The following is a 14,385-nucleotide window of genomic DNA, read 5'->3' on the forward strand; positions in this document are numbered from 1 at the left end:
TAAAATTTACAAATTTTAGTCTTTACTTGTTAATTTTGTTTAATGATAAATAATTTATGATGATGTATGTGGCATTCAATTGTTTTCGATTTTATCTTTTGTGTGTTGTGTTTAAATTTTGTAATTTGATTCGTTTTAGTCATTAAATCGTGCCATTCCATTTATTTTCAACATCAGTAAGCTTTTTAATTTGATATAATACCACATAAGTCATGCCATGGGGGATTAAAATGTCCTTTTAAGTAGAGGGATTAAAATGAACTCCATAATATGATCCAGGGACTTATATGGTAAACTTTAACCATAGTCTATATAACATGATTATATGTACATATATTAGCATACACTTTCCTGGAAGGAAAAAGCAAAACATAGAGAACAAAGAAGACAATGGAAGTCCAATAACTACTTTGTTAAATGTAAGTCCAGCATCCATGGTTTGGGATTTTCAGTCATTTGGCAGTACACAAAGTGTTGACTTCTTGTTTAAAGGTACCATTGCAACCATTGATCTTTTCAATCATGAAATTACCATCAGAGGTTGATTGATGAATCCCAACACCAGACAAGTTGCCAGTGCCACTGCTGTTACTACTGTTGGAATTCCGAACACCACTGTCACTGCTGCTGCTGCAGGTGGTGGTGTTGTGAACTCTATCATCATTGCTTATAACACTGTTGGTGAAACCGAATTTCTTCCTTTCCTCGGAAACAGGACCTGATGATGACGAGGACGATGCCTTCCCGTTGGATATGGCAGCGGCAAGCGCGATCGGCATAATGCATAGACCTTTACTTTGCAGATATTGCATGGCTATTGTCACATTGGATTCCATGAGTTTCACCACTTCTTGTTCAAAAACAACTTGTTCGGGAGACGGTGAACAATCAACTCCATCACTTCCCATTGCCAAGGGTGTTAGTGTCAAGCCATTAGATCCCTGACAGAACAGACATAAGAAAATTTGTAGTTTAGCACTAAAATCTTAACGAAATCCTGGGAATTTCGATGTTAGATGAGAATTTGACACCTCAGCTTGGCCATCAGTTATGAGAGGAACTACTGCCCCTGCTGCTCCTAGCCTACTCATGCTTAGTACCTGCAAATAGTTTTCATAATCACCATGTTTACTTATGGTAACTAAAACGCCATTAAACATTTTTAACGGTTTCAGGTTATTTCTTTTGAAGCTTGGCTTGTATGCTGTGATATTAACAAGAGTTTAGTCTTACCTTGACTTGGAGTTGAAGGAACTTGACGTACTCGATGATTGAGTCAAGCATAGAGGCCTTGTCAGTCTGCAAAGTTCATCAACATTAATTCTTAAGTGAACAATTCAGTGTAATTTTTCTTTAAGTACTCATGTCCAATGAATATTTGGACATGAGTATGGGGGTATGACCCTTCTAGGACCCTCAAAAACATATAGAAATTTTGCATATATTCGTCAGATATATACCTGTATCTAACACACCCACCCAAGTCTAAGTAAAACAACAAATGTGCTCGAATTAGGCTTTAATGACCAAAGAAAAATACATAAAGAAGATGATACCTTATTGGAGTTCGGTACAAGTTCTTGCAGATTCTTCATCCTTTCAGCAATCTTCTCCCTTCGAAGCTGCAATTGATCGAATAATAGAACAAAGGCTGATCTCAAAAAACCAACTCAAGAGTATTAACTTTGATGACAGGAAGTATTACAATCGAGTGACTGACCCTCTCTGCGATGCTGTGTGGATCAGTAGCCTGACCTCGACGTGCTCTAACTTGAGGCTTCCCAGTTCCATTGCAGCCTTTGTTCGGTGCAGGTGATGAACTCTATATTAAAAGTACAAAACTAGTAAGCTTAGCCGAAATGCTAGACAAAACAATGAGAATTACTATTAGAAATACCTGCAGCAGAGATGGTAAGTCTATCATCATATCTGTCATCGGACGGTCGGCAGGAAAAGACGAGTAACAAGAATTTTGCATATCTTGTTTTTCCTGATACACATTATATAAGCAACAACCAAACTAAAACAATGCTGGTTGAGCAAGAGACAGTAATACCTTTGCATTGATCGATGCGGATAAGTTCTCGAGTTGCAGAAATTTATCGATTTCAACAAATCTGTTAATATTGCCATCATCAACATTTCCATTATCTCCTTGAAGACTAGAGCTTTGCATTTGGGTTTGTCCCATAGGAAGGGAAGAAATTAGACCATCATAGGGTTGTGGATGCCACAATTGCGGTATCGAACAAAGGGTTTCTAAGCCTGTAAGTGATCTCTGAAATTCAGAAGATTCACCTCCATTGCATAGTACATTCCCTCCCTCGTTAAATGATTGAGACAGGGTGGTCATATCACCGACAACTTGAAGACCCTTTAATGAACCAGAGGAATGAACACCTGCATTAAACTGCAGTCCCAAACTTTCGCCATTTGTTTGCGGTCCAACACCTAGAGGAGTACTCTGTGTAGCTAAGCACTCCATCCCGTGGTTCGAACCGATCATGCTTATAGGTGAACTAGGCAGCAGTGCATTTGGCTGATCAGGTTCACTAAGAACCCAAGGTGATCTTTCCTTAAAATTCACATCCGACCAAGACAAAGAAGCGAAATACTGATCGAGATAATCATCCATTGTTTTATATACAAAGCTCACAGTTCACAATCTCCAAATACTTCAGGATTTGACCTGCAGTAGACCATAATAAGAAACACCATTAATCCATGATGAAAGATCTATAGCATGAATTGCTGTTTAAGGAACCAGTAGAAAAATATAGACATGTACACATACATAGCACATGCCATAGAAATATATAAAATTATAGAAAGAATTCTCTGTTACAACCAAAGAATCATGACCTGACCATGTGATTAATTGACAATAAGCTATATATATATATATAACATGAAGCAAATCAAGTGGTGGGAATGGGATATATGTACCTTCTTAAAGAAGAAAGTTTAAGATGCTAAATCTGTGTTTTTCTTTATGGTGAATATATATAAAAATATTAAAAGTATAATAAAAAGTACTAAAGTTAAAAACTTTCCATCAATAAACATGAAAAAAAATGTCATTTTAAAACAAAAATACTGCAACAGTTTCATTATTATACCCTTTTTACAGCAAAAACACTCAAAACCATACCCAAAAACCCTTATACAAGATCAAAACAATTTTGCATCAGTTAATAATTTATATACCATATTGAGCACATTTTTTCAGACACCCAGTACAGCAACATGCAAACTGGGTTTCTAACAAAAACCCCCAAACCTGCAGGTAACAACCTTAAAACAGACAGAACATAAAAAAAGAAAAGAAAAGAAAAAAAAAAGACACAAAACATATGACCAAATACTAAGTTTTTATACTCAGAAGAAAAAATGAAGATTAAATTATAAAACTACTTACAAAGAGAGTGAATGAGTGTCAGCAGTAGGAAACTGTAGAAGACGATATTATTAATTTCTAATTTATTTTGTTAGAATCCAGAAAGAGAGAGTGTAGCAGCTGTACTACAACAAGTGAAAGAAAAAAAGATGTTTAGCTTTTGACGTAGAAAAAAACCGCTCCTTTTTTTATTAGCTCTAACTTTGCCCCACGCTCCTTTGACACAGCCCGGTCTGCTTTTATTTTACAACATATTTAAAAAATAATATAATTTTTGTTCCCTCAATTTTGCAATTAGGTCTACTTTTATATCTGTATTTTATTTATTCACAATGGTACTTTAATTTGTCAACTAAATTCATTTTGATTCTTAAATTTGGATTTTGTGATATGATTAATGTTCTTAAAACAGAAATAGATTGATAAGGCAGGCTGGTTGGATCGAGAACTGATCAGTATATTGGTCTAAATAAAATGGTTGAATCGATTGAATCGAAAATTGTTAAAATTTAATAAAAATCTAAAATTAAGACAAAAAGTAGTTGAACCAGTTTAAATTTTAAAATTATAAAATATTTATTTAATTATTGTTAATTTAATAATTGAACCGATCAAATCGATCAAGTCACACCCACTGAACTATTTTACTGTTTAAATATTGAAATAGTGTTAAAAATAAATTTTATATGAATATTTATATTTTATAATTAAGTTTAAAATTTTAAGAAATTTGTTTTTCTTTAAGTTATTTAAATCAAATTTAAGTCAAAACAAACTGGGACATGAAAATGCTTGTCCAATAAAATGGTAAATTTGCCTTATAACCCTTCAAAATTTAAAAAGAAAATATAAATTAGTATAATGGTAAGCCCCAAAGATTTATGATTCATCTTTGGTCTCCTGATCAATTTTCTGGTTTCGTTTCGCTTAGTAAGTCTAAAATTTTATTAACAATGTATCGAGATAATTATATATATATATATATATAGGATAACTCCTACTTATAGAGTTAAAAACTCTACCGACAATATATCAAATAATTATATATATGATAAGTATCGGATACATTGGTTGAGGACAAGGTTAAGATATTGCCATGTGTCCCTTACATTATATTTAAGAAATATAAAACTAAATAAATTGAACACATTGCGATTTCTTAATTCCGCATATGAAATTAAAAACTTCAACATCATCGATATATATATATATATATATATATAAACAATATTAAGAATCGTTAAAATAATAATAAACAACAAAAGTTATTGACAAGTGTACCAAATAATAATTTATATAAATAATTTTAAATTAATTTCTTTTGAAAGGTTCTATAAAATTAATTAAGTTTATCATTATAAGATAATATTACCATACGACTATATATTTATATTAAAGTTTATATAATACAAATTATTAATTTATTACATTTTATGTAAAATATAGAAAATAAGAATGAATGGTCATACTAAGGCATAAATGGAGGAACAACCAAAATGAATTTGCTGAATTTGGGATTTTAATTTTGTGTGTAATTCGGAATAATTTACATAAGTGAATTATAGCAAATCTTTATTTGAAATATTAAAACCTAAGGTATGATATCCATCATGACTTCATTTCAATCAAGTCCTTTGCTATTACAAATAGGGCGAATTCAAGGGTCAGGTAAGGGCTCTTCTCAAAATAAATTTTCTTTTCTTTTAATCCCTTCAAAAATTTTAAGGTTAGAAGTTAATATATGATAATTTTACACTTTGCTCCTCAAAATGAAAAAAAATTTAGTCCCTTAAAAAGAATGATGAAATCATAAATATATATATATATATATATGATGAAGTTACACTTTTTCCTTCTAAAAATTATAATTTTAAATCCGACCCCTAAAAGATTTTCTAGCTTTGCCCCTAATTATAAACAAGGACATGGTTGAGTAAATTTTTAAATCGAAAAAGCAAAAAAATAATTTCTAAAAATTTTAAATATTTAAGCTATTCTTTTATCAGAAAAAGAAAGCTTTGGGATTTTAAATTTTTAATAATCCAATGCTTAAAGAACAATAAATATTTGAGAATTGAGTCTTTAACTCGATTGGCATCGACATTGCTGCCAGTACAGGAGGATGTGGGTTCGAGTGTGCTGAAGCGTATTCTCCTCCTTTTTAAAGGTTGTGGAGGGGATATGGGTAGTTTTAGACTTTATATCAAAAAGAGTATAGATATAATAAGAACTTGAGATTAATGTTAAAAAAAAAAAAAAACCTAGATATTTTACATTTGAAGTTCTGGGGTTTGAGGGTAGAGGTGTTCATGAGCTGGGTCGAGGTCCGATTCCAAAATACTTTTCAAGTCTAGATTCATTTTTGGGCCAAGCTCAAAAAGATCGTTTTACTGTTCAAAAATTAATAAAATATTATAAATATGTTTTTAGTTGTTATTTTATATATTTTTATAATTAAATTTTAATTTTAAAATACTTTTTTTATTCTTTAAATTGAATTTGGACCAAACCGATTCAAAGTGTAAAAATCTTTATCCAAATCGGCTCAAATTGGGTCAAGTTTATCAAGCCAAGCAGACTACCCGACTCTTACGCAAGTCTAATAGAGGGTATCATGAACAGTTTTTTAAAGCATCTAAGTGATGGAATTGCATACTAATCCAACAATTTGTATAAAGCTAATTTTATTGAAAATGATATAATTTCAAAAGGGCGTAAGTTTCTTCATCAAAATTGACAATTTGTGTATTTATATCGTATCTTTTAGTCAGATAAAAAATGAAGTATTTTCTTCCCGAGAAAAGTAAGTTTTGTTAAGAAAATAAAGTCCTTAAAATATGACCATGTTAGAAAGCTAAATGTTTTTTTAAGTAAAGTCTCGAATTTTAAACAGGACATAAGTACGGAAACATGTCCTAAGATAAAACTGTGTAAGAATTCACAAGAATTTTACAATCTCAATCCCATCGTATCAAATTGGGTGTAGTAGATTCTACCATTCTTTTTCTCTTTGAAACTTGAAAAAAAGCTGACCCTCTTTTTTGATCTGTGCATAGAGAGAGTCTCAATCATCCTCACTTGATAAACACAGCTGAAAAGCATACTAAACATTATGCTTGACTAAATGGCCATTTCATTGACATATTCATTCTCTTATTCAACAACTTTCTGTCAAAAATTTGATGATATGTTAAAGTACACTATATTTTAATCGTGTTGATACAAAGAAGTGGTTTGAATGGTTGAAAACAATTCACACAATGAATGTGCGGAGAGTTGTAAGATTGATTGAGAAATTCTTTTAACATAAAAACAATATGGTATTTTGTGAGTGTTTGATGGAGGGTACTTGTAGGTTTTTCATGTGGGTCCCATGAAGCTAACAATCCCACTAAAATAAGAGATTTATTGAGTTATAGCGAGCTTTTGATGCGTGTGTTTGAAAGTTATGGAGAGTTTTGTCTTCACAGATTATCTTGAGTAGATTTTGATGTGACTGGATAAGATCCATAAGCATAAAAGAGACGGTTGTTGATAACATATAAAAAGAGATATTTTTAATAGATGAGTTTCTCTGGTCAAAATGATTGACTTGACGAGATCTTAAAGGCAAAGTGTATGTATAAAACAAATTGCCTATGCATTTTATGTCAAGAGTCAATGTACTTTTGTTTTTCATTTGCATGATTAATAACTAAGAGAATGCTATAACAAGGATACATGGATGCATGCAAATGCATCTACGGAAGGTTAACGTTTACAAGTACGGCAAAAATGGTGACCATCCACTCGGGTTGCTCCATGACTGACGAGATCCATCATAAGATGTATTGTGTTGAAAGACTAACAAGCTTAGGCAGATAGAAATGAGACAACTATATTCATAAACTATTCGGATGCAACTAAAAAAATTTCGAAATTAATTCCATCATTATGTTCAAGCTTAATTAATAAACATGTCAATTTAAGCTCAAGCACAAATAACCACTTAAAAACAAGTAATTGAGCTTGAGCTATGCCTTACACTGAAGTACTCTGCTTTTGAAATTCTATGTTAAATTGCCTTTATTAGTTGGTATAGACTCCTAGTCTATGTTCATGGCTTTAGCTCTCGAAAAATTTAGTATCGTCTTTAGTTAGAATTTGACCTCTTAATTTTGTCGAGAGTTTCAAAAGATTCAAAATATAAAAACGTATTGAAATGCATAAATGAGTGAAACCATGGCAAAGTGAAGAGTTTACACATGATTTAACTCTACCCCATGACCTATGGCATATGTTATCACTTGAACTAGCTTTATTGAGAGTCCTACAAGTTCATAGATGGAGAGGTCATACTAAGCTAGTCAAGAAATTCTTCATTGCTCAACAAGTCAAGTCATAGTTAACAAAAAAAAAAAAAAAAACAAGGAATGATGTTGAACAATCATGCATAGTGGGATTCAAGAGGCACCAAAGAACAGATTCTTTAGTTGAAAAATGGCAAAGCAATGCAGAATCACAAACAAAAAACGTATGAAACTCAAAATCAAACACATACATAACATATGCCAGCCAGCAGCAAAGTAAACCAAATATATACCACAAAAAATTCATAGATTAATCCATTTGGAAAAAAAAAAAAAAACTGAAAAAGTAAACCCAACTCACATTTCTTTGGTACTTCTTGTCCTTAGCAACCTTTCATCAAACATCATATCTTCCCTTTCATCTTTAAATTCCCCACATTGAAAAAAAAAAAAAATCCCAGTAAACAGTTTCCTACAAGTTGGACATTCCGATTCTTTTTACAACCTGTTCTCCATCACCAATCAAAAAAAGCAATGGAACAATCTTTAAAAACGACAATAAAATCATTGCCTCACATAAAAGCATCTTCCCCCCCCCCCCCACCTATCAAAACCTTCGATTTGAAGTATGTTGCGAGAGTGCAGTGGTCGTAAATATACCTTACTCAGTGTTCCTTGAAGTTTAGAAAGCTACATATTTGACCATGGGAATGCAGTGAGTACAGTGACCGTGAGAGCAACCTTTGATGTTGAACGACCTGTTTTTGTTGCTTCGGTTCGACGCAGATTCTGGAGATAAAATGATGGGTCTTTGTTGGTTTTGGTGTTTGATGATTCTCTAAGCTCAGTTATGGAGTTATCAGTGAAGGGTTTCTTTGCTTTTTCCATAAAAAAGTCTTTGAGGGCTTGAAATTAAGCTAACGCGAATAATGGTAAGGTTTGTGAACTGGAGTATGATATTTTATTGAAGGTTAATAAACATTTATCATTTAATAATATTTTAAAATTAATCCGTTAAATTTATTAATTTAATATTTCAAATAAAAAAATTCATTTTACAAGTATGTAATATAAAAAAGAAAATTGTAATAGATTTAACTTTAAAATAAAATTTAAATAGCGTTAACAAATATACTAAATCCAAACATATGCTCCGGATAATTATGATTTTATAATTAAATTAGATGTTAAATCGATTAAATTATTGATTTTAGTTTAAATGATTCACACATTTGATCGGTTTAGTATAAAATAAACTAAAATTTTGAAAAGAAAAGAAAATAAAATAAATCAGAAAAAATATTTTAAAACATTATCAACATAATTAAATAACAATAATGTTTCTATTAAATTTTTTGAGTTTGAGTTGGATTTGAGCTAATTGATTAATGGGCTTGGGGTTGAGTTTTTATTCATTTAGCCCTTTTTATTTTATTTTTAATTATTTTTAGACTTGGGCTAGGTTGGGGTTTTTTCTTTAATTTAGGTAAAAAAATTTGACTCCAAAACATTTTTTATCAACTTAGTTTAAAACAGTTTACAATTTAACTGATCTAATCTTTCTTCTCGAATCGATATCTTGATCAATTTTTAACTTCAACGACGGATTTGATCTGATTTAAACAAGAGAACAACATCAAAGATAGCTAAGGACTTCAACACTTGGTTGAAGACATATGGTCCAACCAATCGCATGCTGATCCCCACATGTCCTCGTGGACAACAACCTTAAAAGATAACTAAGGACTCAAGCATAAAACTCCGATATACTCATTTTAGAGAATATACTCACTCATATTATCATTACTCTACTAAAAGATTTCTCAAGTTCCCAACACAGATAAGCATCGAAGAGCACAAACTCTAAAATTCTCGTCTTCTCATAGTTTTCCCACTTTCTTGCAGGCCCAAAAAACTCATCAACCCAACTACCAGACAGACATAAACAAATTTACTTTTACAAAAAAAAAAAAAAATGGGACAGGAAATCAAAGGGAAATTTGAGAAATAACTAGCTTAAGGTTGCCTTGAATTAGAGCTTGAATATTTGGGATTTTGCTTTTCTTTGAGAAATATGGTTCAAAATGGAGTTGTAACAAAAATTTAGAAAACTTGTTTCATAATCTCTCATATCGTAAAATAAGGTTCAAATTAACAAATTTGGATAAAATAAAGTTGCAATAAGAAACATGTAAAAACGTAGATATATATATTGACATATCAACTCAAAATAGAAATAGAATGCGATAAAAGTATCATAGAGGCCCTTGTGTTAGGGGTCGAAAAATGAACAAATTAAACTCCGTACATTAGGTCAAAGAGCAAATTGGTTCTTTTACTAAATATTTCACCCGCTTCTATTGTTAAAATTTGGTTCCTGTATGTCAATGTGTGGTACACACAACACACCATGTATCTCTGTTTAATTATTTTGTCAAACACGTAAGTTTTTTTAAAATATTTTTCATGATTATCGAACATAAAAATATTTATTTAAAAAAAAAAAGCTTTTACCTCTTTTTCTATTCTTTTCTCTCAAGTGAAAGTATTTTTTTTCAGGCTATCTTCAACGTGAGAAAATTGTAGTAAAGTTCGTTGACAATAATGCTCTATAGGAAACATTTAGGAACCCTAATTCCAAACTTTTAGGAACAACATTTTGGGACACAAATCAAAACTGTATTCATTTTAATCCCCCTTTTTTAGGTCCCTTAAACTACGTTGCCGACACTCAAATCCTTGGCGTTTAGCCCTTTGTTTGATTTGAGTTTCAATGAGGCCACTACGTCAATAATTGAGCACATGGCACCATATTATGATATTACCAAGTTTTCAAGCAGCAGTTGAAAAGTATTTATAATAGAAATGTCAAATTTTGGTTTTGGTCCCTATACAATATTTAAAATTCAAATTTTAGTCTATGTACTTTAATTTAGTATAGCTTGATTCTCTAATTTTATAATGTAATTTGTTAGTTTAAATAGCTTGGTTAAAATAATTATGTGGAAATTTTTTTAAAAGCCCTGTTTTAGTTCATCATGTTGATATGAAATTTTTTCTTTGTTAGAGGATTTTAAAAAATCACATATTTGGACTGATCCATGATACTATATAAATAAAGAGGTAAAATAATATTACATTAAAATATAATGACTAAATTCTAAATTTAAAAATAACATAAGGACCAAAACAGGAATTTGGCCTACCAGAAACTGAGTACATTCATGATTCAACAGCGACAGTTCGCATTGCTTTGAACCCAAGCATGTCCTTATGCGACGATATAACATTGATAGAAAAAGGTTTTAGCCTTTTAGCCTTATAAGATAAAGGGTTTCTTTCGACTAATAAAATTATGTTACATATAAAATATTTTATAATTAATTTTATGCGCTATTATAATACATTATCGTTAAATAAATATTAAAATCTAAACTCTAATCCTAAACTTTAAACTTGAGAATTATGAATATTTATTTATAATAGTTATAATTAATTAATGTTTAAATAAAGTTATTAACATTTATTTATAATATATTTTGTATTTTTTATTTAATGATGAGGTATTATGTTATTATTCACTGATAATGTAATGGCGCATCAAATATTATTCCTATATATAAAACAAAAACTTGACCCATGTATCACACTGAAATTTTGTGGAAATAATTATTTTATTCACGACCAATAAATTAAAATAATTTCACATATGAACCTACGATATTGACATTTTTTTATTAATTTAGTATACTCTAAAATATATGATACCATCTCTATAAAAGCCTAATTATGTTACTAAGAGGAAAGGTTATTATTAATACCAGCCAAAAGACATCATTGTTTTATGTGACAAATGAACCTAATTCTTTGTACGACACTGAATTTCATGTCTAATCTAAGATTGTTTGTAGGTTTACTATTACATTATGAAGCAAAATTTAACAATAATTTTGACACATTGCTTGGATTTCACAAACTGCAAAAATAATTAGACACATCTACTAATTCATGGGAAAACACCATTTAAAGAAGCTAATGTCACCCTCAACTTGATTTTGTTCATTGTTTTAGGTTAATCTCGATGATGTTAGGATATTGGGTTAATTTCACCAAATGCCCATAAATCTGAGCTAAATTTTAAATTAGATTGAAATAAAACGTTGAATCAAATCTTCAAATTAAAGTATCGGCTTGAATTGTGTTAATTGAAAAAAAGTAAGCATTTTCTTTAAGAATTTCTAATTATATCCGTCGTATCTTTTGCTCATGTCTAATTTCAGACCTCCAAAAATGTCCTTTCAAAAATGACATTGTCTTGTAATTGTCTCTTTCTAATGAAGACGTTCTAAAAAAGAGAAATTAGATCTTTCAAGATTGATTAACTTGTTTACTAAGATTTGAGTAAAAATCTTATACATGGTAGAGCAAAGACTAATAGATGTAAAATCATTAGACATTTCCGAATAATCTTTCTTTGGTATGAGGATAATAAAGGAACTGTTCACATCCTTAACCATTTTCTCTCTATCAAAGAACTCCCGTGTAACATTATCAACATTTGTTTTAATTAGATCCCAAACATTCCTAAAAAAAAAAAATGGAAATACATCTGGTCCTGGGGACTTTAAGGCCTAAGCGTGATTATGAGTTGGGCTGGGGTTGAGCCGAACTTAAGTATAATATTAATGCATTTTATGTTTGTCCAAATTCAGTCCGCCTTAATATATGAGCTTAAACTTTTGCGTGAACTCACCCATATTTGTAAATGACTAATTCAAGTCCACATGTATTATTTTTTAAAAAATATTTATATTATTTTTAATTTAATATTTTTATTTATCAAAATATTATATATAAGCAACTTACATTTTTTAAAAAATATGTTTACACATTAGTATTATATATCACTATATATTTATTTTTTGTGTGTTATAAATTACATAATATAATATACTACAAACTTAGAAAATAGGTTGAACCAAGTTGGTTCTGACATTGAATGCTTGAGCCTGAGTCTAACTCATATTTTAAACGAGCCTTATTTTTATTGCCTAAACCCATTTTTTAAGTCTAATACTTTTTCCAAACCCTCTTAAACATTGAGTAGGCCTTTTGAGCTTGGGAGCATAACCTGTCCCTTTAGGGGCAAAGCTAAAATTCTTTTAGAGGGACCGAATTTGAATTATATATTTTCGAGAGAACAAAAAATGTAAATTTGTCATTGTATTAATGTAAGATTTTACAATTTTCAAAGGATTAAACAATAAACTTTTTGTTTTTGGAGAGAGCATAATTAAATTTTAAATTTTAATAGGGGCTGTAATACAATTTTACTATTAAATTAACTTTAAACTTTGGAAATACTCAAGGAACTAAAAAATCAATTTTTCAATTTTGGGTGCCAGGGCTCTAGCTTACCACCCCTCGTCCCTTAAATAGCTCTATAATGGCACCCCAATGATAGCAATTCATAGCCTAACAGAATGACTTGATTCATTCTGTATAATAAAAATGATATTTAATGCCAAACCTAACGACTAGCCTAACAGAATGACTTGATTGCAATAATATTTTAATCAGTTTAAGAATTTAATTAAACTGTTTTAAAATTTAAGGATGAATTTTCAATTTGATCATACTTCAAGGATGTTTGATGAAATTAACCCTAAGATATGTAAGAAAAAAAAAAGTTATATATATATACGTATGGTATATATTGTTGCTTTAATCATCAAAGCTAAGGCTACATTTTCGATCTCGTGCTGTGTAGGCTACATGGTCCTCTGAATCTCGTGCGGTAACTTAATCAAGTGATGCTGAAACGTGGGCTACGTGCAATTTGCACAACTCTCTCCTCCCACTATATTAAATTCACAGTTATATGAGACTAAAGAACCTCTTGGATATTATTAAATCATTCTTGACCATACATATCAACATTAAAATAAAATGTTATAAGTGACAATCACATCATGTTATTGTTGGTTAAAATCGAGATTTCCAGTTTTTGAATATCTAAGTCCGGGTTTTATTATGTACAATTGTAATGGGTGGGTCACCAATCAATCGTGTATGTGTTTTGTTTAGATTTTCTATGATTCTTCATTGTTTGTGCTTTGTATCGGTATAATTTTATGTTGTAATTGCTTGAAACATATAATTTTAACTGTTGTGATCCGGTTGTCCTATCTATTTGATATAAATGTGGTGAAATTTTTTTACTCCACAAACGAGGTTGAGATTTTGCCATATGTTCTATTTATTTATTTTTGAAAAATTTTAAATATAACTTAAGGACATATAACAAAATCTCAACTCTGTTTATAAAATTAAAAAGTGTACTAAATAATTATCCTATAACTAACTACTTTAGTTAACAAAACATAATTAATATACAAAAAATAAAGGCATAATGATTTATTTAGCTTTTTCAACTTTATAAAAAAAGTCATTTTAGTCTTTGTATTTTTTTAAACAATCTCATTATAGATTCTGATCATATCTGCTCTTTTTAACATAATATCTAAAACTACCCATTGCCCTCCCCAACCCATAAATAGGAGGATAATGCGCTTTAGCGCGCTCGAACTTACGTCTTCTTGCATTGGCAACAATACCAATGTCAAATGGATGAAAAAATTACCCAAAATAAATGAAAAGATTAATAAACATTAATTTTGCAAACATTGAGTTGTGCAT

The 14,385-nt window shown here is 30.3% G+C and overlaps 1 protein-coding gene across 5 annotated transcripts; it reads right to left on the bottom strand.

Annotated features, from left to right (window-relative positions):
• Positions 1-283: 283 nt before the first annotated feature.
• On the bottom strand, positions 284-8,622 carry LOC105798371 (transcription factor bHLH130). 5 transcript variants are annotated; one of them, XM_012628444.2, is made up of 9 exons: positions 8,347-8,622; positions 8,048-8,191; positions 2,057-2,689; positions 1,898-1,990; positions 1,721-1,822; positions 1,557-1,622; positions 1,234-1,299; positions 1,032-1,100; positions 284-941 (listed from the first exon to the last, which is right to left on the bottom strand). In XM_012628444.2, exons 3-9 carry the CDS (start codon positions 2,633-2,635, stop codon positions 453-455), a joined length of 1,464 nt encoding a protein of 487 aa, XP_012483898.1. In that variant the 5' UTR covers positions 2,636-2,689; positions 8,048-8,191; positions 8,347-8,622; the 3' UTR covers positions 284-452. The 5 variants fall into 5 exon arrangements, with proteins under 5 accessions (XP_012483898.1, XP_012483967.1, XP_012484157.1 ...); XM_012628513.2 differs by lacking the exons at positions 8,048-8,191; positions 8,347-8,622 and adding an exon at positions 3,419-3,601; XM_012628703.2 differs by lacking the exons at positions 8,048-8,191; positions 8,347-8,622 and adding an exon at positions 3,208-3,351.
• Positions 8,623-14,385: the final 5,763 nt, after the last annotated feature.

Source organism: Gossypium raimondii, chromosome 7 (assembly GCF_025698545.1).
Source record: "Gossypium raimondii isolate GPD5lz chromosome 7, ASM2569854v1, whole genome shotgun sequence".
Taxonomy (NCBI): Eukaryota; Viridiplantae; Streptophyta; class Magnoliopsida; order Malvales; family Malvaceae; genus Gossypium; species Gossypium raimondii.